Source organism: Chiroxiphia lanceolata, chromosome 21 (genome assembly GCF_009829145.1).
Source record: "Chiroxiphia lanceolata isolate bChiLan1 chromosome 21, bChiLan1.pri, whole genome shotgun sequence".
Classification (NCBI taxonomy): Eukaryota; Metazoa; Chordata; class Aves; order Passeriformes; family Pipridae; genus Chiroxiphia; species Chiroxiphia lanceolata.
Window position 1 is genome coordinate 6169138 of NC_045657.1, and position 27823 is coordinate 6196960.

General features: G+C 58.1%; 2 protein-coding genes across 5 annotated transcripts; both read right to left on the reverse strand.

Moving 5' to 3' along the window:
- Positions 1-724: 724 nt before the first annotated feature.
- TOR2A (torsin family 2 member A) lies at positions 725-6109 on the reverse strand. The gene is made up of 7 exons (XM_032708668.1): positions 6104-6109; positions 5341-5387; positions 5026-5231; positions 4526-4791; positions 3250-3425; positions 2826-2953; positions 725-2276 (listed from the first exon to the last, which is right to left on the reverse strand). Exons 1-7 carry the CDS (start codon positions 6107-6109, stop codon positions 2032-2034), a joined length of 1074 nt encoding a protein of 357 aa, XP_032564559.1. The 3' UTR covers positions 725-2031.
- On the reverse strand, positions 5947-27712 carry SH2D3C (SH2 domain containing 3C). 4 transcript variants are annotated; one of them, XM_032708230.1, is made up of 11 exons: positions 27525-27712; positions 22998-23037; positions 12589-12717; positions 11855-12303; positions 10080-10204; positions 9146-9723; positions 8806-8921; positions 8464-8635; positions 7605-7716; positions 6785-6988; positions 5947-6657 (listed from the first exon to the last, which is right to left on the reverse strand). In XM_032708230.1, exons 1-11 carry the CDS (start codon positions 27671-27673, stop codon positions 6482-6484), a joined length of 2250 nt encoding a protein of 749 aa, XP_032564121.1. In that variant the 5' UTR covers positions 27674-27712; the 3' UTR covers positions 5947-6481. The 4 variants fall into 4 exon arrangements, with proteins under 4 accessions (XP_032564121.1, XP_032564120.1, XP_032564122.1 ...); XM_032708229.1 differs by having other exon boundaries at positions 6785-6991; XM_032708231.1 differs by lacking the exon at positions 27525-27712 and adding an exon at positions 26434-26539 and having other exon boundaries at positions 5951-6657; positions 6785-6991.
- Between the last annotated feature and the right edge of the window lie 111 nt (positions 27713-27823).

The window sequence follows — 27823 nt, forward strand, 5'->3', positions numbered from 1 at the left end:
CTGCTGGTGGATTGTCTCCCTTCCTTATGGCCTGACCTGGGGGCATGGCTGGGAACAGCTGCTCTTTTCCAGGCTGTGTCTCCTGCCCGGCAGAGCTCAGAGCTTTTGGCTAATGACACTGAAATCTTTGTGGCTGGGGTGGGCTGGACATGTGCCCTGCATGTTTCCAATTGGCATGGAGAGCTCCAGACAATGCCTGGGGGTGGCAGCCAGCCCCCATCTGCTTTCATTTAACCGAGGTGCTGCTGCTGCAGAATCTCCCTTTGCCCGGGGGAGCTGCCAGCAGGTCACCAGCAGGATGGAGCTGAGCCAGGGTGTGCTGTGCACAGCCAGGTTGCAGTGGCACTGCATGAACAGGGGCAGCAGGACCTGGGAGGAGGTGAGCAGGTGGGCTGGCACAGCCAGGACTCACAGCCAGGTTGTGAGTGGGATCATTCCTGTCCCCTCACTGGCAGGACCAGCGAGGCAGAAAGGTGTCCACAGGTGGTCTCTGTGCCTGAGGAGGGTGGAGAGCACAAAGGGAGGATGCTGCTGCTACTGCTGTTCCTCCTCCCAGGGAAAGGCTGCTCTCTTTTTCCCAGTTACTAAACTGGAAACCATCAGCTCCATGCCACTACATCCCCTAAGTCCCATCACATCAGGCAGCTGTTCCCATGCAACTGCACATCTTCCAAGTCCTTCCACACCAGCTGCAATTGGGAATTCAAGCAAAAGACCCCAACCATTTATCTCATAAAAGATTTATTTTAAAATTAGAAATGCATAATATTTTTGGAAGAGGCAGAATATTTGGGTCCACCTGTGGGCCAGCTCCTGGGCAGCCTTTGGGTGGTGTCTAAAATCCCCAAAGCTCTGGGCCTGGAGCTGAAATGGTCCCAACTGCTGGCAGCTCGTTTCTGCATGGGGCCTGAGCAGAGCATCTGGGAATTGTGCCTGCACCCATCCCTTGAGAAGGCTGTTCCTAGGGAGTGAATGATTCTAGTTCCTCTGACCTGTGAGGAAGTGATGCACAGAGGAGATCAAAACCTGGGCAAAGGCCAGGCTGTGCATCCCATGCTTGGCTGTGTGGAGCAGTAATCTCTGACTTGTGCCCAGGTCCCCTGTTGTGACACTCCCCAGAAGGTGAAAGGGTGTTGGCCCAGCCAAAGCCCGCCAAGGTCTAACCAGCAGGACGTACAAGAGGCTCCACAGCTCATAGCACCAACTCTGCTGCAGAAATCATCACTGAGTAAAAGGAATTTTCAGAACTGTTAGTGGCACCGTGGGCTCCCCTGGAGGTAGCATGAAATTTTTTGTGGGTGGTAAAACAAGCAAGAGGTCTTTTGTTGTTTTCCTGGTTTACTGCAGGGTAATCCTTTGGTCCTGAGGGGAAAAATGGATGAGGGGATAGTAGGGGAGCCTGGTTCTTGGGAGATCAGGTGTTGCCATCTCCCGTATCACCCCCCTCAGTTGGTGGTGAAGCTGGTCCCTAACAGCACCTATTCACAGTGAAAGGAAGCTGGAAAAAACTTGGCTCTAAAACTTCCTTGAAAAGAAAACTTTGTTGAAGGTGTTTACAGGAGTCAGCACCAGCACTGTCACACTGGACCAAGGAGCTGAGGCACAGCCACAATTAAAAAGGTTTAAAAAAAAATGTTAATATGCTGTAAGAAATAAGTATTCTTCTGTGGGCTCAGAATCTTGATGTGCTGGGTATCAACAGCTGCCAGGAGCAGGGAGAGAGCTGTGGGTGGGTGCTGCTGACAGGCTGAGAAACCTCCCTGATGCTGCAGCCCCTCTCAGCATCTTCCCTGTGTCGTCACACATGCCTCGGGTGGTTCATCCATCCTCACCTGGCCGAGGGTGAATCAGTAAAGTGCTTTAAATCACATAATTTGCACTTGGTCCCACAGCCACTGGAGAGAGTTCAGCAGGAGAGTACTTGTGGTGCCAGGAGGGACATGCTGCTCCCAGTGTTCATCCCGCCAGCCCTGGGCGCTTTCCAGTTCCATATACATCCCCTATGGATCTGAGCGAGGCTCTCAACAGTGACTACAAGAAAAAACTGATCCGAGAGGCCACTGTTTTGCAGCCTGTTGATGAGAATAATTTCTCCTCTTCTGGGAAGTAGGGGATGCTGTTGGCCACCTCCTGGACAACGCCCGGACGTACTTCGAGGCCTTGCTGGATGAGTTCACTGACCACACACTGCTTCACATGGTGGTGCTTCAGGGGGAGGAAAGGCACAACAAAATCAATGAGATGTTCATTAATGATCCCAGATTTCCAGAATCCACCTGCAAGAGGGAAAGGAAGAGACAGGTTTTACCTTCAGAGTCTCTGCAGTCCCTGCAATTCAAAGAGCTGCTTTGTGTGAAGTCAAAATATTCTGCTGAAGAGAGATCTGCTCTGGTTTTGTACAAGGAGAGGGCTGAACCCATCAGCTGTCACCCCCTTTAGCCCCAAAAAGACTTGTTCTCCAGGAATGAGGGGATTTAGCTTGTCTAGTCAGAATTTAAGCTCTGTTCCCTCTGACAAGGGCAAAGCAAGGAGAACCAGGCAGGCAGTGGAGATCAATACATCTCAGTGCCATTACAGGGAGCGTGCTGTGCTGTCTGCCAGCCCCCAAGCTGCAAACACACCTTCCAAAGAACTTTGCTAAGCATGGCAACAGGTCTGCTGGCTCAGAAAGCCAGGCTATTCCTTCTGTTTGCCAAGAAACCTTCCCTGAAAACCCTGCTGTCCCTTCCTGGCTGCCAGGGAGGTGACAGGTGGTATGGGTGGTGTGGGTGGCTGCCTGTGCCAGGCTCTGGCCCTGTGGGAAGGGCTCAGCTCCATGGACTCACTCTGAGGGTTTTCAAACACGGCCTTGGAGATGGCTGGCTCCAGGTCCTGCAGGCTGATCTCCTCCCGGTCCTTGCGGTCGCGCCACAGCGCCAGCGTCACCTCGTTGATCTGCTCCCCTCCTGCATTGCTGCACAACGAGACACTTACTCAGTGTGTACCTGGGAAAACGGTGTTTCAGGACAACCTGACACTTGCAGAGTGCAAGCCAGGATCTCCCAGCATGGCCCAAAATGACTCCTGTAGAGGCAGCGAAATAACAGGGATAGGAGGGCTTTTTCACACTCTCCAGGTCTGTCTGTTCACAATGAAATAGAATCTCTTGGCATTTTTAGAGGCTCAAGGCTTGGAGAAGGAAAAGCAAAACAAGTGTGTGCCCTGGAGTAGATGTGACCTCTGCCCAGTGCTGGAAGGCCCCCCCCTCACCTGATGAAGATGAAGATGGCTTTGCGATAGTTGGTCCCGTACACGACCCACGAGGGGCCCAGGAATGGTATGATCACATCGATCAGCCCTGGGTGCATCTTGTCCATCTCATCAAAGAGGAAGGCTGAGCGTCCACAGTTTGTCAGGTTTCCTTGGATCCAGCGCTTCAGGCTTTCCTAGGAAAAGCACGTGCCAAGCTGTAAGGCACTGAGATAACGAGGGAGGCTCGAGCTACCCCAGAGCAAAGGCTGAGGCTGGAGCTGACACGAAGCTGAAGGTGCTGGAAGCAGCATGTCCTTTCACAGCACCACCCACTCGGAGCAGGAACAGCCAGTGCTGGGGAGGCCCCTTTATTCTGGCTTTCACCCAGTGGCTGTTACAGCTTTATTATCCCATTGCAGGTCTTTTATTACAGATTTAAAGAAGGAGGCAGCACACTAAAGCAGGGCGTTCAGACTCCTACATCTCCCCACGTTCTTCTCTTTCACTGTGTATCTACACAGTTCCCAGCTTCTTGCCAGCTCCTGTCCTGGTGCAGAAACATGTGCCTGTGCTGACCCAGAACAACTCTGGCTCTTTAGTAGGGCTGAAGGTACTTCCCAACCTACACAAAACCACTCCCATCCCCTGGGGACATGTGTAACTCCTCACTGAAACATGTCAGCCAGGATGGGACTTACCTTCCCAGCATTTCCTCTAAGGACACAATGCTACAAATAACTTCTCCAAACACCCAGAAAGCAAAGGTCCGGGTGCACTGATTCCCTGCACTGCTGAGGGTTTGGCATTTTGGTTTCTTCCTTTCCTCAGCTTTAAGAGACAGAGTGGCAGCACGAAGAGCCTGGGGCTGCCGTTCAGGAGCTGTGTGCTCTGTGAGAAGGGGATTACAAGTCTAGTGAGACAGCAGGTTTTCACAGCCATCAGGCTGTTTGGAAAGCAAAGGGAGAATTTTAGTGCCTTTCATCTAAGCAAAGCACTTTTGTTTGTGCGTACAAAGGGCTGTGTAAATATTTAAGGAATGAGAACACGATCAGGGCAAGGACTGCTGTAGGGAAGAGGAGAGTGATAGCTCAGTGCCAGACTATAACCCAGTTACTAGCTGATCCTTCAGCCAGTGTGTGGAGCCACTCACTCAGCTGTGTTTGAGAGGGTAAAACAAAGAGCTTTTATTCCTACTGCACTTCAGGAAACAGCTTGAATGCATATGTACTGAGGATCAAGATGGACATAACTGAAAACCCCCAGTCAAGCAGCACTGCTGAGAGATGTCTCTTACCTTGTACTGCTCTATCTGCTCGGCGTGGGGGAAGTGCACGATGGGGGAGAAGTGGTGAACGTAGGGGCTCTGGAGCCCACCCTGGAAGAGGTAGCGGATGACCATGGAGCTCACGTAGGTTTTGCCTGTCCCAGTCGAGCCATGGAAGGACATCACCAGGGGTTTCACCGGGTTCTGGTTCTCCAGGAACCCCCTCACCCCCTTCATCACCTCCTGCCTCACCAGGGGCTGTCCCACCAGGTTGGTGGCCAAGTCGAACTCCAGACCTGAAAGGAAGTGAAGCCAAGACTTAGAGAAGGCGGGGTGACATCGCTCTGGTCTCACCCTGCGGACCCGTCCCGTCCCTGGGGGCTCCCCACGCGCCCTGGCAGGCCGAGAGACCCCGCTCCAGGGACGGCCCCGGGAAGGATCCCCTGGAGCTGCCGGGAGCCCCTTTCCAGTCGCCCCCCGACCCTCCCCTCTCGCCCAGACCCCCCTCCCGGGCCGCCGCCCCCACTGACCGCGCAGGTCGGGCCTGAAGCCGCACTCGCAGTCCGCCGAGAAGCCGCAGCGCAGTGCCCACAGGTCCCAGGGGGCGGCGGGCCGGGCGGCGGCCGCCAGCAGCGCCAGCAGCACCGGGACCGGGGCCGCTCCGGGGGCCATGGCGGCCGCGCCTCCGCACCCGCACGAACTACAGCTCCCGGCGTGCCCCGCGCGGGGGCGGGGCCTGAAGGGACGGAGCCATTGGAAGGCGGTGCTAAGGGAAGGAGGCGTGGTTATGTGTCAAGGGGCGTGGCCTGGCTCGCAGTGCCCCGCCCCTCGGAGGATCGCTGTACCTCCCCTTGTTTTGGGGCCCCGAGACCCCCTGGCAGAGAAGAACCTTCTGAAATTCAACAGGGGCAAATGCAGGGGCCTGCACGTGGGGAGGAACAACCCCGAGTGCTAGTACAGGTTGGGGGCTGACCTGCTGGAAATTAGCTCTGCAGAAAAGGCCCTGGTGGTCCTGGTGGACAACTGGCTGTCCATGAGCCAGCACTGTGTCCTTGTGGCCAAGAAGGCCAATGGAATCTTGGGGTGCATTAGGAAGAGCATTGCCACCAGGTCAAGGAGGTGATCCTGCTCCTCTCTTCAGTCCTAGAGGCTGTGTCTGGAGTGCTGTGTTCAGTTCTGGGCTCCTCAGGACAAGAGAGACATGGAGCTCCTGCAACAGGTCCAGTAGAGAGGAAATGAGTACAACTGGGGGAGTGGAGCAGGGAGGTTAGACTCGATGACCTGCTGTGGTCCCCGCCAACCTGTCCTGTTCTGTGATTCTGTGACACCTGAAGGGCTGTCTGGGGCCAGGTGGGGCTGGATTCAGCAGGGTGATCCCCCCAGACAGCCCTTCCTGGGCTCTGCTCCCCCAGGGGGTTCGTCTAAAGGACACCCACAGGACAGGGAACCCGCTTGAGGAACGGCATAAAAGTTTATTATATGTAAGAAACAAACCCATGAGATATGTACACATATTTACAGGACAAAATGAATGAGCCTAATTATTTACAACATTCTTCATCCTTCACAAGTCTGTACATCGAGAAGTGATCGTGAAAATGTATTTACACGCATGATCCAGTGGCCGTGGGTGAGACAGGGGGGAAAAGAAATGGAACTGAAGGGTGAAGTGAGTGGCTTGTGTAGTCATGGACCTCAGCAGGGCTGGATGGTGGAGACCAGTGCTGGCGTGCCCAGACATTGTCCCCATCCTTCAGGGTAGCAGTGTGGACCTCCTGCCCTGTTGTGTCCTGAGGAGGTGAGTGATAGATTCGAGGTGGCTGCTTTTCCTCCTCTTTGTCTCAGAATTGCTGCCTTGTGCCCCAGCACCTTTCTGGGCCATCTCTCCTCCTCCAAGTGCTGGGTCCCTGGTCCCATCCCATACCCCACAGCTGCCAGAGGGGTGCAGGCTGGGAGCTGGGGGGGTCTCCCAGGGCCTGGGGGGGTTCACAGCTCACTAAAGCGCACCGCTGGCTCCAGCTTGTGGGACAGGGCAGTGAGGACCTTGTCGAACTTCTCGTAGCGCTCGGCCTGGCTGCTCTCAGCCCCACGGCTGCCCCAGAGCAGCCGCAGCTGGAACTCGGTGCTGAAGATCTCCAGCAGCTCCGCTCTGCCCTGGAAACCTGCAGGGAGGGAGAGTCAGTTCCCCAGGATGGGATAGGGACCCCGTGCCCATGGGATGCTCCATCCTGGAGCTGCACACTGGGAGTGTGGCAGAGGGAAAGGGGCTCTGCTGTCCCCACTGCTTACCCTGCAGCTTCACCTCAGCATTGGTGTGGTAGAGCCCACCATGGTGGGCCACCATCCGTGCCGCCTCCAGGTGGGCCATGACCACCTCCACGCCGTTGTCGGTGGCCTCCCAGGGCTCGAGGCTGTCCGTGAGAGCCTTGTCCCGCTCCAGGAGAGTCACGAGGGGTATGATGTGGGGAAAGGTGGTGTTGGTCAGCGGCGGCCCTTCTGGGGAGAGAGGCACCCTTAGGACCCCGTGCAGCCCCGTGACCCTGCATCCCCCTCCCCATCTTCCTGTGGAGCACTCGTGTGGCCACACAGCCCTGCGGAGCCAGGCTGCCACTGCGCTCCCAGGGGAGGCTTTAAGGCTCAGCTGGAGCACAGCAGCTGCTGTGCCTCTTCGATCTGTGCCCGGGGCCTCGTTGACACCAGCTCCTCCCAGTCAGGCTTTCTGGCTGTGCTGGGAAGGGAACACTGCTGCCCCTGCTTTTCCCAGGGCTTCAGTGGGGAGCAGGTTTGCAGACCCCAGAGCACTGGGCATTGGAGGGACATGGCTTTCATCTTCCCCGGCTGGCCACCCTGTCCCTGGGTTTGGCACTCACTGCCAGGCGGGTGCGAGGGTTTGGCTTGGCTGGTTTTATTTAGTTATGAGACACTTCCTTGGGCAGGAAGAGGCAAACAAGGCCAAATGGGCCCTGCTGGGTGCTGGGGCGGTTCAGCAGCCAGAGGGGAAGTGTCTGGCACTGGCTGGGACAGGGTCAGAGCTCTCAAACAGTGAGACTGTGCCCAGACAGAGTGGGAAGGAGCAGGCAAGCGAGAGAAGGGGAGTTGCTCCCATTACCTTTCCCTTCATTCAGGCTCTTCAGGAATGGCTTAAGCTTCTTCTCATAGAGGATCGCACCCTCCGTGTGCCGCTGCCGCAGCACCATCCAGGTCTGCTCCAGCCGGGCAATCTGAAAGGAGATGGGGCAGATGGAGGGTGCTGGGGGCAGTGCAGCCCCTGAGCACCAAGCTCCGGGCTCGCAGGGTGCTAGGAGCACAGCCTGGCCCGGGAGCCATGGTCCCCAGCCTTGCACACAGCAGTGCCTGCTGCTCCCCAAAACAGCCTCCTCCACCAGCACTCACTGCCAAAGATGGCACATCCCTGGCACAGAGGCTTGGTTCAGGATTTCTCCCCCCTCCCTGTGCCCCAGGACAGCAGCTTCCCCGCGTCGCAGCGGCCTTGAAGATGAGATGCAGGGAGGGGGCAGCCGTTCCACCTCCTTTGTGCAGGCAGGAAGCAAGACTTCCCAGCTGGGCTCGGTTTAAAATTGAATTTTAATCTCCTTTCATCTTCCAAAGGGAGCAGTGTGGCCCGGAGACGCGGCTGCCACAGCCTTGAGACTGATTTGTATTGTACCGGAGGGCAGATTCATTTCCTCCCAGGAACACAGCCCAGCACAAAACAAAAAGCCCAACCACCGAAAAACAATCGTATCCTGGTGGGACTGGGCTGTCTGCTCCACAGAGATGATGGCTCTTCCCCTTCCCTGCTTACATCCCAGCGGATGCAGCCCCATGCCTCCTACTCTGGGCATTTTCCCCCCTTCTCCCACTCCAATGGCTGTTGGATCCTGCAGGACAATAGGGGGGAGGTGTATACTCTTTGGGCGAAGGGGCTGAGCCCAGGCCATGAGGAGCAAAAGAGTGTGTTCCCATACCTGTGTCATTTCCAGGGCATTCATCACAGCAGCAAAACTGAACATGTTGCCCATGGTGCTCTTCAGCTCGGCAGCCAGCTGGATGGTTTTGTGGAGCAGGGCCGCCCGCTCCTCCGTGCTGCCCGTGCAGCCCAGGATGTCCACGGCGATCATGATGGACATGGTGTGAAACCTGCCGTGGGGTGAGACAGAGAGCAGGGTCAGTGCAGGGCGGCTGGGGATGCTCCCCCACCTCCACCCTCACCCCTGTGCCAGGCTGGGGACACTCTGGAGAGGGGACTGGGCCATGCCCATCCAGTGGGATGGGGCAGCACGGTGGGCTCGTCCCCGCCGTGGCCATACCGTTCCAGCAGGTCGAGGCGGAGCTGGTGGCCGTGGGGCAGGGTGAGCAGCTCCATGCCAGAGCTCACCCCCATGAGCCGCTGCATCTCCACCGTCACACCCAATATCCGGGCGACCTGGCAAGGAAGGTGAGAGCTGATTAGACCTTTGTTAATTGAGGAGAGGCTGAGGCGTCCTCAGGCAGCCTCTCACCCCAGCCCAGCCTCTGCCTGCTCTGGCTGGTACAGGATGGCAGAGCCCAGCAGGGATGCTCCAGTGCTCAGGGATGCTCTGATCCCTGCCAGCTCGGAGTGATCAGAACGCAGCAGTGCCCACCCCTCCCGCCTGACCCTGGCCGTACCAGGCAGTCCACTTTGGTGATGTGTTTGGCCAGTGTCTTCACATCCACCTCTGCCAGCAGCTCTTTGACCTTCTTGAGCACGGTCATCTCCAGGGGTTTGTTCTCCAGGGGGATGAGCAGGGACTGGAAGGCAGCAGGGTTGAAGGAGGAAGTCGTTTCCATGGCGGGGGGCACAAAGCCCATGAAGTCCGGCTCTGCTTTCAGCCTCTGCCCTGCCTCTGCTTCCCCAGAACTGTTCTCCACAGTCCCTCTCTGTCCTTCCTCCACCTTTAGCCTCTCCACATAGCTCTTTGTTGGCATCTGCTTGGTGTCATGAGCTGGCCGGTCTCTGCTGATGGGTGAGGTGGGGTGCAGTTGGCAGTAGTGCCCTGAGTCTGGGTCGCTGTAGCTGTTCACGGAGGGAGAGGGGGAGGCGCGGGCATACCCATGGCAGGGAGTCGAATGGGAGCTGTGGGCAGGGTCTGGCAGAGGTTTGCTGTTGTTCCCGTGGCACAGTTGGGGCTCGCTGGACCTTCTTATCACTGGAGAGGTTGGGGTGATCCCGGCTGCTTGGCAGGCATGAGGCTTTAGCCGTGTAACTGTGTAGGGAGCAGAGGAGACACTTAGAGAGCCTGGAGATGGGCACGCACATAGGAACCGTGGGTGCAGCAGCCCAGGGATGAGGAGCTCAGGGGAAAAAAGCCTTGCTGCCCAAACAGACTCATCTGGTCCCAGGGCATGATGATGTGGCTGAGGACTGGCCGAGGTCCTGCCCTCAGCTCCAGCCTTCCATAGGGACACCTCTTTTTGCTGTGCCAGACAGTTTCACTAGCAGAGAATGACACAGGGGCTTGTTTTTATAGCAAGCTCCATCCCTAATTTCCAGGTCCCTGCATCACACCCAGCCTGACCCACGTCCCCACTGTCCCCAGTGGGGTGGAGGGGCGATGCCTACCTGTGCTGTAGGCGGGTGACGCTGGGTTCTCGGAGATGGGGGACATCGGGGAGTGCAGGTCTTGGATCTGGTCCACACTGACAGCACAGTTGCGAATGATGTCTCTGTGGTGGGGCAGGGACACACTGGGGAGGGGGGAGATAGGGAAGGTTAGTCCCTGCAAGCAGGGCCTGGGTAAGTGCAGAGGGGTTGGGATGAGGGTTTGCTGCCCCATCATCTCCTTCCATGACTACCCATAAGGAGCTGAAACCCTAACAAGCTCAGCTGGAGCAATGAGCTGGCAGTTCCTGCAGCAGTTGGGAACAGAAGGGGTCAGCACCCACATAAAGCAGAGACAGCCCTCGATGCAGGGAGCTTGGTCCTATGCAGCAGAGCAGAGCAGAGCAGAGGAGGAGGAGGGGAGAAGGATGCAACAGCACACCATGCGAAGGTACCTGGGATGGGGTGAATTCAGTTCACTCTGCTCCAGGGTGCTATGGGCAAATGGCTCTGGCAAAGAAGTCATGGGGGGTAGTTTTCTAGGGTTGTGCTGCAAGCTGGTGTCTAATGCTAGGTGTGTCACTCTATTTCTACCTGTCAGGAAAATTAGGTGAACTATTGCTCTGACCCTTAGAAGAGCTGGAAAGTGCCTAGAAATTAGAGTCAGGGAATTGCAAAACAAACGAGTCTTGAGCTGGTGGGGCAGCAGTGATGGCCTGATGCAAACACTGTGTGTCAATGGTGCTGCAAAAGATGCTGTATCTGGGAGTGCTGAGCACAGGGAGGGTTGGAAGGAGATATGGCAGGTAGTTCACTGCCCTGCCTGCCATGGATGAGGGCTGGGCTGCTGTGATGTGTTTGGTCTTGAGCACTGGGCCTCTGCAGTGGGAGGAGGATGGGACAGCAGTAGCTGTGATAAGGGGTTTGGGGAAAATGTGAGTGATGAGGAAAGACTGATGGATCTGGGCTCTTCTTCTGGAAACACATATGCTCTCCTGGAAGTCTGAGTGTTTTCCTTTTCCCAGCCATAACAGTTGGTTGCCTGTTTTCTGCTGGCGTGTCCTCACCCTGCCCTTGGGCTGAGAAGGTCGGGGTGGTGAGAAAGCAGCTTGGCTTTAACAACAGGCTGTGTCCTGCTGGGGAGGCAGGAGGAGAGGGATCTCCCCTTGGCTGGTGTGTGGCCCTGCCTTCCCTGCAGGGCTCTGGGCATCCCAGGACTGCCAAAAGCAAGCCATACAGAGGAAGTCTCCTTCTCCACCTCTGGAGAAGCCCAGCTGTCCCTCGGTTAATGTGAGCAGCTCAGCCTTGTGGAGCATTGGCCTCCTCCTGCCCATCAGGCTTTCAGCTTTGCTTGGTAACTCCTTGCAAATGCTGAATGGAAAGGGCTCTGAAACTGAAAGGGCTGTTCAGAAACAAACAACAAATGATCTCTTGATGGCTGGGACTGACTCTCCTCTCACATTTGCCTGGGAAAGCTTGGCTCTGTGGCTCTAACAAGCCCTGACATGCTGGTAATCCTGGACTGGGTGACTGTAAAACACTCTCTGGCTTCAGGCCTGCAATGCTAAAGTCGTGTGTGCTGTGGTAGCTCAGTGAGGTTGGCAGCCAGCCTAGGAGAAAACCTCAGTTCCAGCTGAGTACTGGTTCTTTCTCCCATGCCTCTGCTGGTCTCTCTCTTCCATCCCTGATCCCAAACCCCTGCCCTGCACCCGAGGAGCAAGGACTGAGCACGGCCCTCCCTCTTTCCTGGGATTGATCCTCTGCTCAGCTGAGCTGGGACGAGGCTGTGTGCTAACCTGGTCGGGCACCCCTCAGCCCTGGTGATCTTGTCTGCGGTCAGGCCGTCTGTCATGGTGATGCTCCTCCTCTTGATGTGCCCCCCTTTCTGAGTGGAGGGGCTGTGGGGCCCCCCGTGCTTCCCGTTGGCCAGCCCATAGCTGGCTTCCAGGTAGCGCAGGGGGAAGGTGCGGTTGATGGGGCAGTAGACGATGGCTCCACTCTGCTCGGAGATGGCCTTGCGGTTGCCCACGTAGAAGCGGACGAGGGCGGGCACGTTGTCAAAGCTCTCCTGCTCAAAGAGGTACTGGACACGGGTATGGCCGTCGCTGGACTTGACCGTCACCTTGTTGATCTTGAAGTGGAGGGGCTCGTTGCGCCAGCGGCACGTCAGCACGTAGTCGCCCAGGCTGGTGAGGGAGTCGCGGATGAGGAAGTCGCCGTTCCTCTGCACGAGGCTCTCGGACACCTGGCAGGGGACAGGGCAGCAGCTCAGCCACAGCCACGCTGTATCAACCTGGGAGCATGGGTGGATGCTCCACTGGGGTGTTATTTGGGGCACTGGTTGTTCCCCTTGGCCTCCGAGCTGTGGGAGGGCATTTCCCGTGGCAAAACCAGGCAGCTCAGAGCTAATGAAGCTCTCAGCCAGAGGCTTCCCAGGGGGACAGGCTGGTGGTTCTGTGTGGTCTTGGGGTGCTCTTCCACAACATTCCAAGCAAAGGGTGCCCAAAGCCACCCACCCTCCCCTTCTCACCTCCCGGGGGATGCGGCCGTGGTACCAGGCATGGCTGCGCAGGTCGGTGCTGCTCAGCTTAAGCTCCTCTTCCAGCTCCTTGTGAAGCTTCTCTGGTGATGAGTCGAGGATGTATTTCTCCTTGGAGAACTGTACGGGGAAGAGAGAGTGTCAGCTGTGCAGTGCTGCAGGGCCTGGGGAGGGAAGGGCTGGCAGGATCCCCATGTGGGGACTGTGGCACCTGCCAGGAACAGACCTGTCCCCAAGGGGCAGATAACTCAGAGCTATATGTGAGGATCACTGTTTGTGCCCAAGGATATGGGTAATGTGCCTGTTGACAGCCAGGTCCTGTCACAAGGAGCACTTGGATGATCTCCTGATGGCACGTCCCCATGGTGCCTGGCCACGCTGTGCCCTGTGTGCTGCCCCTCTGCCCCAGCTCGGAGCTGAGTGTAGTTGGGCAGGAGAAAACCTGCCCCAGCTTCCCCTTAAACACCTCCAGGGCTGAATTTCCCTAGGAAGCACTCCTCAGGGAGGAAACCCGCATTATTCCTCCTCCTTGAAACATCCGGAGTGTTTCCCCTTCCAAAGGGTTAACTCGCTGTGTTTAGCCTGATGGTGGCATGAATAGTAATGACAAATGTAAAGGGAACCTTCTGCATTGAAATGAGCTTTTACCCGGCACTGGTGCACCTGAGCCTGGAGGATGCAATTTGCCCCCTCCCTTCCTCTGGAGAGATAAGGGATGTCGTCATGTCTCCATTGGCTGGAACCTGCCTCTCTCCCTGCCTGCAGCTTGGCCAGCATTCCCAGAGGGCAGTGAGGATGCCTGGCTGCCGGCACGGTGGAGCCGTGGAGCTGTGGATGTTCGGGGAGGTGAGCACAGGCTCGGGGTTCCCGTGTGCTCCACATGTGAGGCCGGTTCTCCTGGCTGGCTCAGCGGCTTTGGGATGAGTCCTGCTGTGGTGCCAACAGTGCTGCATGGTGGAGCAGTGCCTGTGAGCCAAGACTCCTGGATACCCTCCATATCCCAGATGTGTGCTGTCCTGAGGTGGGGATGCGTGTGCCACGGACTAGGGAGCTTGGATGAGGCTATTGAGGTGTCCTGGTCCAGTGTTCCCACGAGCGAGGGTGGCTCAGTGGCTGGCTCACCTCCGGTGGCAGTGCCAGTGTGGGGAGGCACTGAGGGCTGGCCCAGCTCCTTGGTGCCTGTTAGGGCAGGATGCTAGTGGTGTTTTGGAGGACAGGCACAGGCTTGAAGCCCTGCTGACACTGCTCTGGCACTGCCAGAGGAGCAGACTGGCACTCATGGCTGGCCTTGTGTGGTAGCTGTTTCCTGAGAGTACTGGGGGCTGCAGCCTTGTGCCAAGGCACCACGGACCTGCCTCAGAGCTGACCCCTTTACCCAGCACCTCATCCTCTGTGTCCCATATCAATTCCCTCTGCTCCTCTAGTGGTTGTGAATAAGGGAAAGTGTTGAGCATTGTGCTGCTCTCCTGCCTCTTACCCACTGCTCCAGAAGTGCTCCTGGGACCCCACAGGGTCCCTCAGCAGGACCCTGACTCCAGATCTCTCCTTTTCTCGGGAATATATTACACCACCTTGGTAGCTGCATTCATTAGCCAAACTAGGCAGAGATCTTGTCCTGGTGACCCTGTTTCAGCCTGGGGAGAGGGAAGGAGGCAGTGGCAAAGGACCTGTGTGATGGACTGTGCTCTCCAGGGCTTGCCCTCACCAGCCTGGACCTGCCCTTATTCCTCCCTTCCCAACTCCCAGCTGAAGTCAAATGGTGCTGGGAGAGTGGAAGCAGCCTATGAAAACAGTGTGGATTGAACTCAAGACTTGCTCATCTAACCACGTTTTCTCTCTCCATGAGTGCCCTGTTGGCTGGAGCTGCAGGGACACATGGATTGTCCCCTCCTGACCGAGGGCTGCAGGGTGTTGAGCAATCTCTGCTGCTCTGGGCCCTCCTGGAGACAAAGCCACCCGGTGCTGCTGAGCCCTATTAAAAATAAAAGGTAGCCGGCGGATGCTGCTGGGGTCCGGCTGCCTCCTGGGGGGCCCAGGCCGAGCAGATGCCGTTTCCATGACAACAAATCCATTGCCACCGAGCAGACCTGGCTTGGCCAAGGGGTGGGGGGGGACCCTTGGCTGCAGCACCCTCCCTGTGACAGGGCTCACCCCAAAATCTGGGGCAGGGAGGGACCCCCCAGGGTACCTCTCCTGCCTGTGCAGGCGAAAGCCATCAGAGCTGAGCTGGGAGCAGTTTGGAGACAGCTCTCCCCCCATCACCCCTGGAGCAGGGATTAGTGCCTGTGCTGCTCAGCATTGTACATCAGGGTTTCCCCCAAATCCTCCCCATGCAAATGTGCAAGATAACAAACACAAGCCTAGCTGAGCAGTGTCCGGCATCTCCAAGCCCAGATTTGGGCAGCAGCCGGCTGGCATCCATGCCAGGAGCTGTGAGCTAAGCTAGCAGGAGAGAACAGGAGGTTTGGGAGAGCCAAGGGAGGTTTTACATCTTGCAGACGGGGGAGGGAGCCCAGTTGTGAGCAGAAGGTGCCAGGAGTCACCTTCTCCAGCTATGTGGAGTGCACTGTCCCCTTCAGCTCCTCCTCTGGGCAGTGAGATCCCATCTGATCTGCACAGCCACAAAAAAGCCATTGCTTGGAGCGACTGAGTCTACGATGCCAGGGGAGGCAGCACAAGAGTGACTACAGGGAGCCCTTTTCCTTGGTGTGACGTGACTCTGGGGACTGAGTCTCTAGCACTCTTACGTTCCAACACACTGCCAAAACCACCTGGCTGCTCCCCTTTCCGTGCAGGAACGGGGCTCACCACAAGCCTTTGATGCACAAGGCCCGTGTGCTGTGGAGGGACGTGCTTCCTCCGGCCCCCTGAGCCCTTCAGCAGTGCTTGGCTTCCCTCTGCTCCACGGGCAGTGTGTCTCAGAGGAGCCCGGCCGGTGGCTGCCAGCTGGCCGGGCGCCGAGGCGCTGGCAAGGCACGGCACGGCATGGCATGGCAAGGCAGCACAGGCCGGCTGGGCGCTGTCAGGAGCGTGTAAGCGGATGTCTGAGCGCCGCGCTGAAAAGGCACCGCTTGGCGCTCCCGGCCGTGCCAAGAGGACGTCTAAAGATGCCTCACGGTCCAGTGTGAGGTCTTGCACACAACTGGGTTGGGGTGGGGAAAATCCCTGACTTCCATCAGCACCTGGTTGGGGTGTGTGGTGCTGGGCTCCTGCACGGAGAGCCCCCAAGGCCTCTTCCAGCTGAGCAGGAAGGAACGGGGATTAAAGCGGTTCTCCAAACCAGCTGCACCAGACAAACCAGCTCAGGAGCTGCCAGAGATGATGCCAAGCTCTGCTGGAGGAATCCCAACCAGCAGCCAAGCTGAGTTGGTTGGAGAAAGGACAGTGCCGCAATGGGCTGTTTCACAGTCCTGGGGCTCCTCTGAAGCTGCCGTGCAACGGGGCAGCCACCATGAGGAGGCAATTCCTGAGGCTCTCCATCCCTGCCTGCTTCCCTGAGTCTCCCTTCTGCTTTCTTGATGGAGGAAGCACCTCTAGTCCCAGCTGAGTGGCAAGGACTGGAACTGGCAGTGGAAGGGCAAGAGCTGTAGGGATAGAGGCTGCTGATGGCTGCAGTACATGTAAAACAGCAGTGGCCGTTGCTCTGCCTCCTGTAAGGAGGGCTTCAAAGGCTGGCATATGGCTTTCTCTCCTTGCAGAGGTAATCTTATGAAACTGGAGTGATTTCCATTTGCTTTCCTGCTCTCCCCTCCCAGATCTGGAGGAGTTGCAGATGATGAAGTCAGCTTGGAGAGCAAGGTGTACTCACACCCCACCCCGCTCTTCTGCTGATAACATCTGAATAACCCCAAGGCACTGAGCACATCTGTTCTCCCTCCTGCTCTCCTGCTGCCTGCCCTGTGCTGGGACCCTTGCTAGGGAAATCCCAGCCCTTTCTGGAGTTCTCCACCCCTGTTTTGGCTGCTGGAGTAGATATGGGGCCTGGGAAGCAGAACTGGGAGGAAATGGAGTAACAAGCCATTGGGAACAGGTGTATGGGGAAAGCCACAGAATTGTGTGAGGGGTCTTCTCTGCTCCCTCCACACCTGGTAATGGGCTACTTCAGTGAAGTATTTTAGAGCAAACATCCTTGCTTAGGGATAGATGGTATCACAGTAAACCCAAGAGCCAGTCTGTGTGCCTGCCTGGTGCAGGACTGCTGTGCTCACCAGTCCAGCTGACAGGTACCACCCAAGAATGGTTACTCCACCCCACACAACCACAAGAAAATCCCCCCACAAACCACCCTCAGGCTGTGATGGGCTCACTCTCAGTCTGCATGCCCTGCTGCGAGCCAGTATGTCCTGCTGATCTTGATATCCATGTGGAAAAGAAATCACTTGTTCCTGTCCTCTCTTGCATCTAAATGGCCTCTGAGAAGGCACCAGCCTATCTCTGCACACCCTATGGGTGACTGAAGGCATCTCTTGGCTATGTCACATCTCCATTAGTCCCCACTGGAGGCAGACCTTGGCTCAAGATCTTTGTCCTGGAGTGCATAGTCCTTCCTAGGACTGGTCCTGGCTACCCTCAAGGTCTCCTCTACCCTTGTCTATGCTCCTTTGTGGCAGCTCTGGAGCAATTCTATGTGGCTGGCAGGGGTGGGGTGCAGCTGGGGTTGATGGCCAGCAACATCTGGGTGCTCTGAGGTGAGACCAGAGCCCCAGGTTGTGTGGTGGGGTGGCAGAGTGTGCCGCTAGTGCTGCCCCAGGGGAGCAGGTCTCCAGTGCAGTGATGGGGGGGGTGTGTATATACACATTTCCATCCATCTATATATTACTTATCTCACTCCAAGACGGCGGCAGCGGCTGCTGCTGCATCCCTTTTCGGAGCTGCTATTGGCCAGAAATGATGTCAGTGCTTCCCAGGCTGGGTGCACCGCCATTGGCGGTGAGCAGGGATGCGGCTGTCAGCTGGAAGCGCTCCAGTCATTCATGGGGACTTCAGTGTGTGTTTGCTGGGCACGCTTGGACACAAATAGATGGTGAAAGATCTGGCAGAGCCAGGTGAGCACTTAAGGCTTCACTTTTAACTCTTTCTGGGGTCGGGATGGAGTGCCCTTCATCCCCTCTCGCATCTCTCTGTGAGAACCAGACCTGTCTCTCCCTTGTTCTGGCAGCAGCTTGCTGAAAGCACCCCATCACCCCCTGCAATGTGCAGCCCAAGGGCACGTCCCCGTGTTGCTCGCTGGCCTTTGGACAACTGGGAAAAGCTCTTCTGCTTTTCCCTCTTCACCCCCACTAGCAATCAAAATCCCTGGCTTTGCGCTGAGATCAGCCGCAATCATGACAAGACTTGAAATGCTGCTCCTGGGCTCCGTTTTACCCAGCATAATCTCTACAGCTCGGCACCTACCTCGCTCAGCAGGAGTACTGAATAAGACTGCCAGCTCTCTTGGCTGCTGGCTCCCTTCTAACTTGCAGTATGCCACAGCTTGTGCTTCAGATCTGAGCCTGCTTGGCTCCTGCAGTCCTTAACACCTTTGCTCTCTAACTCAGTAAATGAGGGAACCAATTCCCAGTGCCATGCCTCTCTGGTGTGAACACCAGTGTCCAAAAATAGGACACCTACACTTGTGCCCAGACAGTGGCGGTGCTGGAAGCACCACAGGACAGGTGACAGATGGATCCCAGCTTTCTCCCACCAGTCAGACCTGTGCAGTGCAGCGCATAGATGGAGACCTGGGCCAAGAAGCTGCGTGTTCATCTGGGCTCAGTCTCCCCTCTGTGCTCAGCGACGCTCCAAGCACATGCCACCTTTTGGGGGATGCTAAACGAGGTTTAGCATCATGAGGTCTGCTGCAGGCGAGGGCTCCTTCCAGACTTTGCCGCCTGTCAAAGCGCAGGTCTGGGGGGGGGATGCGGCGACTCTGGTTGCGTGGCCCTGGCTGCAGAGGGGGCTGAGCTCTGCTCCGCGACCCCGGTGCTCCGCTCACCCCGCGCCCGCTGCCGCCTCGTCGAGAGCCGCCGGCGCGGTGCCCGCACCAGCTCCGTGCGAGCGGGGCAGCGCGGGGGCATCGCGGGGCTCTCCGGGGAGGCTCCCCCGCATTCCCGCTCTCCAGCGCTGCCCCCGGGGACCAGAGCTGCCTCCGGCTGGTGCGGGGCCGCGGGTCCCCCCGTGCGCTCCCCCCTCCCGCGGCCCCCCATCGCCTTCCCCACGCGTGCGGCACCGCGGGGACTCCGCGCCGAGCGCGGGGCAGCCGGTGCGGTGCCGGCGCGGTCCCGCCGCCGCCCCCCGCTCACCTGCACCTGCATGAAGGAGCCGCGGTAGAAGCAGCAGGCGGCCGCGGACAGGGCGCTCCACAGGCTGCACCGCTCGGTCATGGCGCGGCGCGCCCGGCGGGGGCTGCCCCGGCCCGGGCTGCACCGCCGCCGCTGCCGCCGCCGCCGCCGGGCTTCAATTTCAGCCGCTTCCCCGATTACCTCATCCCTTGTCGGCGGCGGAGGGGCGGGCGCGGTGCGGCAGCTCCGCCCCGGCCCGCCCCGAGGGGCCGCCCCGGCTCCGAGGAACCGGCACCTCGAGGGGAACCCGCGCCCCGGCTCTGCCTGAGCCCTGCGGGGAACCGGCTCCTTTGAGAGGAACCGGCATCTCTGAGGGGTCAGGCATGGAACCGGCATCCCGGCTGTCCCTGCCCTGAGGAGAAGTGAGAACCAGCTCCTCTGAAGGGAACCGACACCCCCCAAGGGGATCAGGCAGCCCCGAAGGAAACCTCCATCCCGGCTCCCTGCGCCCTGGGGGGAACTGGGAACCAGCTCCCCTAAGGGGAAACAGTATTCCCGTGTCACAAAGGGAACCAGCATCCCTGAGGGGATCAGACACCCCAGCTGCCTGTGCCTTGAGGGGAACTGGCACCCCTTGGGGAATCGTGCACCCCTGAAGGGAACCAGCACCCCGGCTGCCCATGCCCTGAGGGGAACTGGCTCCTCTGAGGTGACTCAGCTCCTCAGAGGGGAACCAGCACCCCTGAAGGAAACCAAGAACCCCCCCCCCGACTGTCCATGTCCTGAGAGAAACTGGCTCCTCTGAGGGGATCAGACACTGCTTTTTTCCCCATCCCAAATCCACCTGCTTTCCCCAGTGATGCACCTGGGTCGAGGGCTGCCTTGCCCTCACCCACCCTGTCTTCCTTCACCCTGTCTGGTGGTGCCTTTCTGGGGGAGACACCCATGCCCACCTCACACGGCGGGGAGCTGGCTGCCTGTTTCCTGCGTAGGCCGTCTCCGACTGGTGTTTAATTAAGGCTCCACTTCTGTTTAATTAAGGCCACGGTATCACGTATGGGATGTGCGAGGCAGCACTGATGACTCAAAGCATTGCTCCAGCCTTGACTCTTGAATAAGCCTCCCAAATGCCTACCTGAACCCACTGCCCTGCACTGGGGACGGGCAGGGGCTCCTTCAGCCTCAGGCAGTGACATGGACCCACATCCTGCTATTCTCACTCCAGATCTGAAGCACTGCATGGCCTGGATTTGGCTGTGCTTTGGTAATGGGGGGCTTCAGGTTCCCATCTGCAAAGCATGTCCTGGCCCAAGGACCCCCCTGCCTCCAGGGCGATGCTGTGACCTCAGAGAGGTATTCCTGCTGCTACTGACCCCAGAACCCTGCAGCCTCCCCACTAATTAATTCAAATGAGTCCCTCGCATCCCCAGGCAAGGAGACAGCAGCCAGGGCTGATGAGATACAGGTCCCTGCGTGAGCGCAGAACAAAGAGCTCAGAGGCGCTGGCCGGGCCCTCGCTCTGCCCCTGATTTTGCAGGGGAAAGAGAAGAGGGGAGAGCAGCAGGACAGGGATGAGGTGTGGGAGAACAGGGACAGCACACAGACTGCAGGCAGGGAACACAGGGCAGCAGGTGCTCACGGGTCCCATGGGTGCCTGCAGCCCTGCCGGGATGGGCAGGAAGCGTGGGCTCTCCTCCTCGCCTCTTGCCTGGGGCTGAGGGACAGAGTAGATGGCAGCATGCAGGGAGACGCTGCTCCAAAAAGATTCGACGGTGAATCATCCTCCTGCCAAGGCTTCTCCCCGTGATGGGCTCCATGGTTTCCCTCTGAGGCTTTCAGCAATGATCGAGCAGGAGCCTCATGGGGTGCTGCAGGGAGGTGTCCTCCAGCTGTGCTCATGCTGTCCCTCCTCAGAGGGAAGCTGAAAAGCCCTGACTGAGCTTTCGCAGGGACATGCAGCAGCTTCACTGGCTGCTCCTCTCCCAAAGGTTAACACCTTTCTGCAGCTCCTTTACCTGAGCAGGGGCCAAAGCTGGGCTGGCTGGGATGTTGAAATACAGAGCCAGGCGTGCAGATCCCCAGGCAGCTTGGAAACACCACCCCTTAGGCCATTATTAAAGCACATTAATTACCAAGTACTTATTGATCCTGACTTTCTGACCCTCTCTAGCTCCCAATTGCACCTCTAATCAGGGCAGGCTTTGTGATGGGAGCACTGGCCCTGGCCAGTTTTTGGCTGAAGCTCAAGGGCTGATGTTTGGCAGATCCTTAGTGCACACCTGGACACAGACCTGCCCATCAGCCTTTGCTCATGAGGGCTTTGCAGCACGTCCTCTCTCTCCTCCTCACTCTCCTTCACCGACTCTTTCCTTCCTGTCTTGCCATTGCTTGCCCCTCACTGATGTTTCCCTTCTGCTTGTTTCCCTCCCAGTCACAAGGACCTATTCCAGTGGCAGGTCCCAGCCCTGTCCTCCCTTGCTCCGAAGGCAGGCACAGCAGTCACCTTGCCACTCTGAATCCTGCAGGACCTGGGGCTGAACACCACTGGGTGCTGAACACCCTGCAGCTGCACGGGCTGCCAGCCAGGCACAGCGCCTGCAATCAGCTGGAGTGTCCCCGTCATCCCGGTCACTCACACTCCAGATAATTACTTATTTGACTAAAATAGCTGCTGTCACTGCAGCCATCAGTTGACCAAAGGGAAGTGGTGTATAAATCACAGCCCGTGGGCACTGGCTGGACATCACAGGGATGGATGAGAAATAAGGGCCAGATAGCTCAGATCTGGGATCTGCCTGGATGGTAGGGAATTCTCCTGGCTCACCAAAAAGAGCTCAGTCTCAAAGACAGAGCCATACCCATTGTTCCCCACCTGTGTTGTCTCAGTCTATTAACTCATGAGCCGTAAAATGTGCCCATCTCTGAGTGCACACACTGACAGTGCCAGGGCAACCCCCCCAAATCATCTTGTTCCTCCCCTCGCCACCTCCTTGCTCTTGCAGGACTTGCCCGCATGAGCAGGAGTTTTCCTGCACATCCTGAGGCACCTCACACCAGGGCCCTACCCTGCAAAGCCCAGAGTATTGGGTTTTCAGGGGAAAATGAACTCCACTACAGCCAGACCCAATACACCCAGTCAGAGCCTCTGGCACACATCCACTTCCAGCCCAGTGAGCTCCCACTCTGCCAGTTCCACATGGCTAAAGGGTGTGGAGAGGAGGACATCCCGCCAGGGGATCACTCTACATGTCAGAAGCCTCATCCAACCCTGCTGCCCAGAGGCTGCCAGTTGCCAGACTCAGCATGTGGGGTCCTCATTAGTCCTATGGATCGTGGTGACCCCTATCAGGAAGAGAAGATGAGCTCAGAGTCCAGCTGGGTCTCCTGATCCTGGCAGTTGGTGCTGCCACAGGGTGTTCCCACATTTCCAGGTCTGGCTACAGCCGCCACCAAGAGCCCCAAGTCCAAAGATGAAGGTTCAGGGCTCTGTACTAACCAGACCACCCAAGCTGGGCACCTCAAGTCACTTTCTCAACAACCACGTCTGCCCCATGGGGCGACTGGACCAACCCTCCTCAAACAAACTCCCCAAAGGCCATGGCATGGCAGTGGCCACCCGGGCAGGTTCCAGTGCTCTGTGCCCAAACCACACAGCATCCCTGCCACTCTTCCCCTGTGCCTGCCCGGCTCCCATCGTGCCAGCAGCCTCCTGCAAAAGGGCCGCTCTCCTCCGGAGCCAGGCGCCTCGCTAATGAATTTCTGGCCAGACATGAAGAGTCCTCAGGAATGTTAATAGTTTGCTGGAGGATAAGCAAGAGATTTGGAGAGATTTACACCAACTTTCATGTGACAGCCACGAAAGTGGCTCAAACCCTTCCGTTTCTCTTCGTGGGGGCGGAGGGAGGAGGCTGCGTCCGTGGGTGTTCGCAAGTAACTTGGAACACGAAATGCAGGCAGCTCCTGTGGGAGCAGCACTGGGGGGACCACGTAGGGTTGGTGTCTCCTCTGCCTTCCCTGGCCTTGCTGGGAATTTATTCCAGAGCCAAAGAGAGAGCCCAAAGGGGATGGTGGGATGAGGGGTGTAGAGCTGAGCACCCCACTGGGTGTTGGACCCGGCTGAGATCACACTCAGTGTCTTACCTTCACATATTCACTGCCCGACTCCAGGCCATCGTGGTGGCTAGAAGGAAGCAGAAAAATAAAAATACTTAAGTAAAGAGCAGTAGGTCATGATAGTCAGGTCAAAGGTGATGGTGGCACAGCTCAGGGGAACAGGGACCTGTGCCCCCTGCCTTGCCAGGGGGCTGAGAGCATGGCTGTGGTTTTGGGAGAGGTTCCCAGGGCCCCAGCACTGTTCCTGCCTGCTCTGTGCCCACTCTCAGCCCAGGGCTTATCCTCCCTAATGCGATCAGAGGAGAATGAGGCCTTTTTAGAGGATCTCTCCCCAAATCCGCTTGGGACTGTGTGAGCTGAGACCCAGCAGCCAGTGTGGGGTCCCCTCAGGTCACAGTGCTGGGGATGCATGCCAAAGTGGGGGACCCTGTGCCCTGTTCCCTGGCAGAGCTGCATTCCCAGTAGGTGGCTGTTGGGACACCACCCAGACAAGCACTTCTGACTTTATCTATGGCCTCGGGCGACCCCACAGAAATCAAACTCCCACTGAAGCCAGGGCTGAACTGCAGCTTCCTGGCTGAGACTGCGAGATTTGCCCTCCCAGCATACAGGCAGTAGAAACTCCCATTCTCCTTGGTGGCATGTTCACTCTTAGCCCTACTGACAATCAACCCAACAATGCTGAGGCAGCATTCTTTCAGCAGCTTCTTTCCCATAGTTTCCAGAGCATGCAGGAATGCTGCTAGTGCTTTTTGTGCTCTTGTAGGTCCAGGTATGTGTCTGTGTGGAGGTGTCCAAGGGGAACAACAAAGAGTTCAAATGGAGAGAAGATGTAACAGCCTGAGCTGGGGTGCACTGCCTTGAGGTCTTGCCTTTCAGAATAAAATACACAAATCCAGGTGTCTTTAACCAGAACCCAGAACTTAGCACTTCCCCAGTGCCAAACTTCAGAGTGGACATCCCACTGCTTGCTGAGGTCATCTGCCCAAGCATGGGGCAGCAGCAAGGGCCCAGGGATGGCAGGGTGCCACAGCAGGGCAGACAGCTGCAACTAAGAAATAATGAAATCCAAGGGCATCACAGACCCGGGATGTCCTTTCCCTGCCAGGAGCCACTTTGCTCCACCTCGTGCCTGTAGCCATGTCCAGACACATACTGGGAGCAACTGGGGATCCTGCACACAAACCTCTCCCAGGACCTGAACCAGTGGCATCCCTAAGGAGCCAAATTCCTCCTCTGTGGGGTCCCTCCAGGTTGAGGATGGTGCCTGGTGGCTTCCCCAGAGGGACAGGTGATCACTGCCAGACATTGTCCCACTGGATATCCCCCATGGCATTACCGTGGGTCCTGACAAGGTCAGCATGAGCCCCTTGGAGTGTCCAGCCCAGCAGCAGACAATTCCCACTTCTGTAACACCTGGAAGTGCTCAGAAAACATGTGGATGTTACTTGAGGACATGGTTCGGTGGTGAACATGGCAGTGCTGGGTTGACGGTTGGACCAATGATCTTATTTTCCAACATTAACGATTCCATGATTCTCCAAGCCCACGCTGCTTAAACCGCATCCCCTGCTGTCCAGCTGGGAAAGGGAAAAGGGGCTGGAAATCAAGCCCACACTTTTTTGGGGGTGAAAAAACAGAGCTGCATTTGGGAGGGGGGACGGACACAGACTCCCTTGGGCAGCTGCGGGCTGCCTGCCCGCCCCGGCGCTGCCTCTCCAGCCTGTTTGCCTTTCACACGCCGCAGAGAGCTGCCTGGTGCTGCGAGAGCCGTGAGAAAAACCGGCAGGAGGACGGGGGGCCTCTGGGCAGGAAATCGGGAGCATGGGAGCAGCTGGGAGACACTGTGAGGGCCCGGGCAGGAGAGGCCCCCGTGCTGGGGAAGGGCAGCAGCTGGGGCCGCAGCCCCCCTGGTTCTGCACATTCCTGGAGGAAACAGCATTTTTGGGGGCAGACGAGTGCCTGGGAGAAATTCCAGGGCTGCCTTTGGAGTGCGGCAGTGGCTGAGCCGCTGGGAACCGGTGCTGCAGCGGTGGTACCGGGGAGCAGGGTTTTGGTGGGGTGGCTGTTCCCTTTGGGCTTGGGAAGGCACCACCGTAATTTGCAAATGTGCCAAGCTCCAGGCTGGGAACAGTCCAGGGGGATCCTGTGGGTCCAGCTCTAGTTTGGAGCCCAGGCTCTGCTTGCCTTGGGGCGTGGGTGAAGGCTGTGCTCCTGGGGAACCAAGTTTGGGTACCTTGTGCCTCAGGTACCCAAAGGGGGACCCCTGTAGAGCTGCCTTCGTGGAGGTTTTGGCTGGGTGCTGCCAGAGGGGTCTGCTGGCAGCATCAGGCAGTGCCTGTGCCCTGCAGGAAGTGGCATTTCCCGAACCTCACGCACGGCTTTGCAGAGGGAAACCGAGTCACGTCCGCTCCATGGTCTGCCAGAGGGTCATCTCCCGTTAGTCACTGTGTCCCTGATGGAGTCACGGCCACCGCCTCACTCCAGGCAGCTCCACAGGCTGGGTGCCACTCCCTGTCCCACAGCAGCGCAATTTTCCCCCCTCGAGGACCTGATCTTGGCAAAGCCCTCCTGTGTATGGGCATCCTCAGCCCACCCTGCCTTGGGGTCTGTCCTAGGGATGCTCTAAGAGGGGGCAAGTGAAAATGTGCCCCAGGGCCATGCTTTCCCCCCTCCCTGCATCAGGGAACATGCTGTTGCCATGGCCTGGCGGGAACAGACTGTCCCCATCCCCAGGGATGTGCCTGCGCAGGAGGAAGGGCTGGGGTGTGGCACTATCCTGGTCTCGCTTCCGCCCACCCGCCCTACGGCAGAGCCCGGCCATGGGGACGGCTCCAGCAGACAGCTGCTCCCCGAGCTGGGGGCTGTGGAAGGGCTCTGAGTAGAGTGTGGAGGGGCAGAAATGCCCCTGATGCCAAGAGCTGCTCTGGGCACTCTCCTGCCTCAGTTTCCCTGGTGAACAGCAAGGCTACACCCACCATCAGGGCAGCACCAGAGGATGCAAAAGAGCATTTGGCCCTCAATGTTAGAAATCCAATCCCCCCTCCCCAGATTCAAGACCCCCAGGTGATCCACACATGTTCCCCTGCTGTTTGGCTCCCAGCCATGCTGGCTTGGGACCCAAGCAATTTCTACAAGCCCCGTGAACCCTCCTCGAGGTCCCTCCATCTCTGCTGGGGCTCCGCTCACCAAAGGATGTGTCAGGGCCACCAGCCCCCCAAACATCCGAGCCTCTGACCCCCCGAACCAGCTGCAGCCACCAGTGCCGGGTCCTCTGAGGTTTTGGCAGCTGCTTCCATGAGCAAACACTGCCACGGGCCTCGGTGGCCAAGCAGCTACTCCGGCAGCATCTGCGGTGAAGCTTTGTGCCCGCCCCAAGCAAAGCTCCGTCCCAGCCTCTCCCTCCTCATCCCCTCCACTGTGCCCGGGTGCGAGGGGTGGCCGAAGTGCCGGGATCCCTTACCTGCCCTGTCCCAGGGTGGGAAACCTCCTGCCCACCGCTGTCATCGGCCCTGCGCGATCCAGCGAGTGCCTCTGCTTCGGGATGGGGAGAAACTTTCCCGGGCGCTCTCCCGCCTTGCACTGAGCGTCGGGACTTTGGGGCGAGCAAGGCGGTGGCGGACCCTCCTCCTTCCCGTCCCAGCCCTCCTCCGGCCCTCCCTTCGCGGCCGGCAGGAATGTGTGGCCGGCACAGCCTGGCTTCCACTGCCGGCACGAATTTCTCCTCCTCACTCCGCTCCTGGGGCCACCCAGACCTCCCGAACACTCGGTGCCAGAGAAAGCAGCCCCCAGCCCCAGGGCGGTGCAGGGGGAACGGGGGCGTCAGGGGCCACCTGAGTGCTGGGAGAGGAGAGTCAGACCAGGGGAGGGGTGGTACAGCGAGACCTTGTTTTGGGGACAAATTTGGAATCATTGCCTTCACCCGTGCCCCCAGTCCCACACACACTGCTGGGCAAGGGGATAAAAATCCCTCTGGCTGATTCTGAGGTCAAAACCCTCCAAAAAATCCAACCCTCATCTGAGAGGGCTGAGCCCCCAAATTCCCCCAGAGGGTGGGATTGTGGCCAGAGTGGGTGTTTACTGGCAGGTGATGGAAATGGGGATGGGGCATCTGTTTTCAGGATTTTCCCCTGTGCCTTGGGAGAGGCAGGGCTGCTCGGGAGAAGGGGAAAAGGATAGAGGGGATGGAAAAGAGGAGAATGAAAGGTGGTGGAGGCTGGTCTGAGCTCTCCGCAGCACATCACGGCGCTGGAACGCAGCCGCCGCGGGACAAAGGGATACCGGGGCCGAGCGAGGCTGCGAGATGTTTCCACCCCGTCCGGAAACAAGAGGGAGCAGAAATCCCACAGGAAACCTCGCTCCCATGGAGCCGCTGACCTGGCCATGGTACGAGTGCTCCGGCCGTGCCGTCCCGCCGGCCAGGTGCTTCCCGCTGGCACTGCAGGCAGGGAGGGGCATCACAGCCACCCTCTGTGTCCCAGCCCCCTCCCCTTGCCCCGCGGGGGCAGAAAGGGGGTCTCAGCAGCAGGCAGAGCAAACCCAATGGGGATGTACCTGTCTGGGGAGCTCTCATCGGGACGTTCTTGTCTGTTCTCCAGCAGATCCCTGTCAGCAGTCTCCACTCCTGTTGTCATGTCAGGGCTTGGGTCGGGGTTCGGTGCCTCTGTCTGAGACTTGGACAGAGGGGTCTGACTGGGGTTCATTGTCTCTATCCCAGGGCAGGAGACATTCCCCAGAGGCTCCTGGTCTGTCCTGGCTGTTGCTGTCCCCAGGGTGTCCACGGGCTGAGCCTTTTCCTCCTCCTGATCTGCTTGTCTGGCAGCTGGAGGTGAGTCTGTGGCTGGGCCAGGGGG

Excerpts from the sequence above, each read along its gene's own strand:
- TOR2A (XM_032708668.1), bottom strand. Across the intron at positions 3,426-4,525 it reads AGCAGATAGAGCAGTACAAG|GAAAGCCTGAAGCGCTGGAT; the intron begins GTAAGAGACATC and ends TGCTTTTCCTAG. Across the intron at positions 2,954-3,249 it reads GCCATCTTCATCTTCATCAG|CAATGCAGGAGGGGAGCAGA; the intron begins GTGAGGGGGGGG and ends CTCGTTGTGCAG.
- SH2D3C (XM_032708229.1), bottom strand. The coding sequence starts at position 27,673 with ATGAACCCCAGTCAGACCCCTCTGTCCAAGTCTCAGACAGAGGCACCG. Across the intron at positions 9,724-10,079 it reads GTCACCCGCCTACAGCACAG|TTACACGGCTAAAGCCTCAT; the intron begins GTAGGCATCGCC and ends CTCCCTACACAG. Across the intron at positions 6,658-6,784 it reads TGCTGAGGTGAAGCTGCAGG|GTTTCCAGGGCAGAGCGGAG; the intron begins GTAAGCAGTGGG and ends CCCTCCCTGCAG.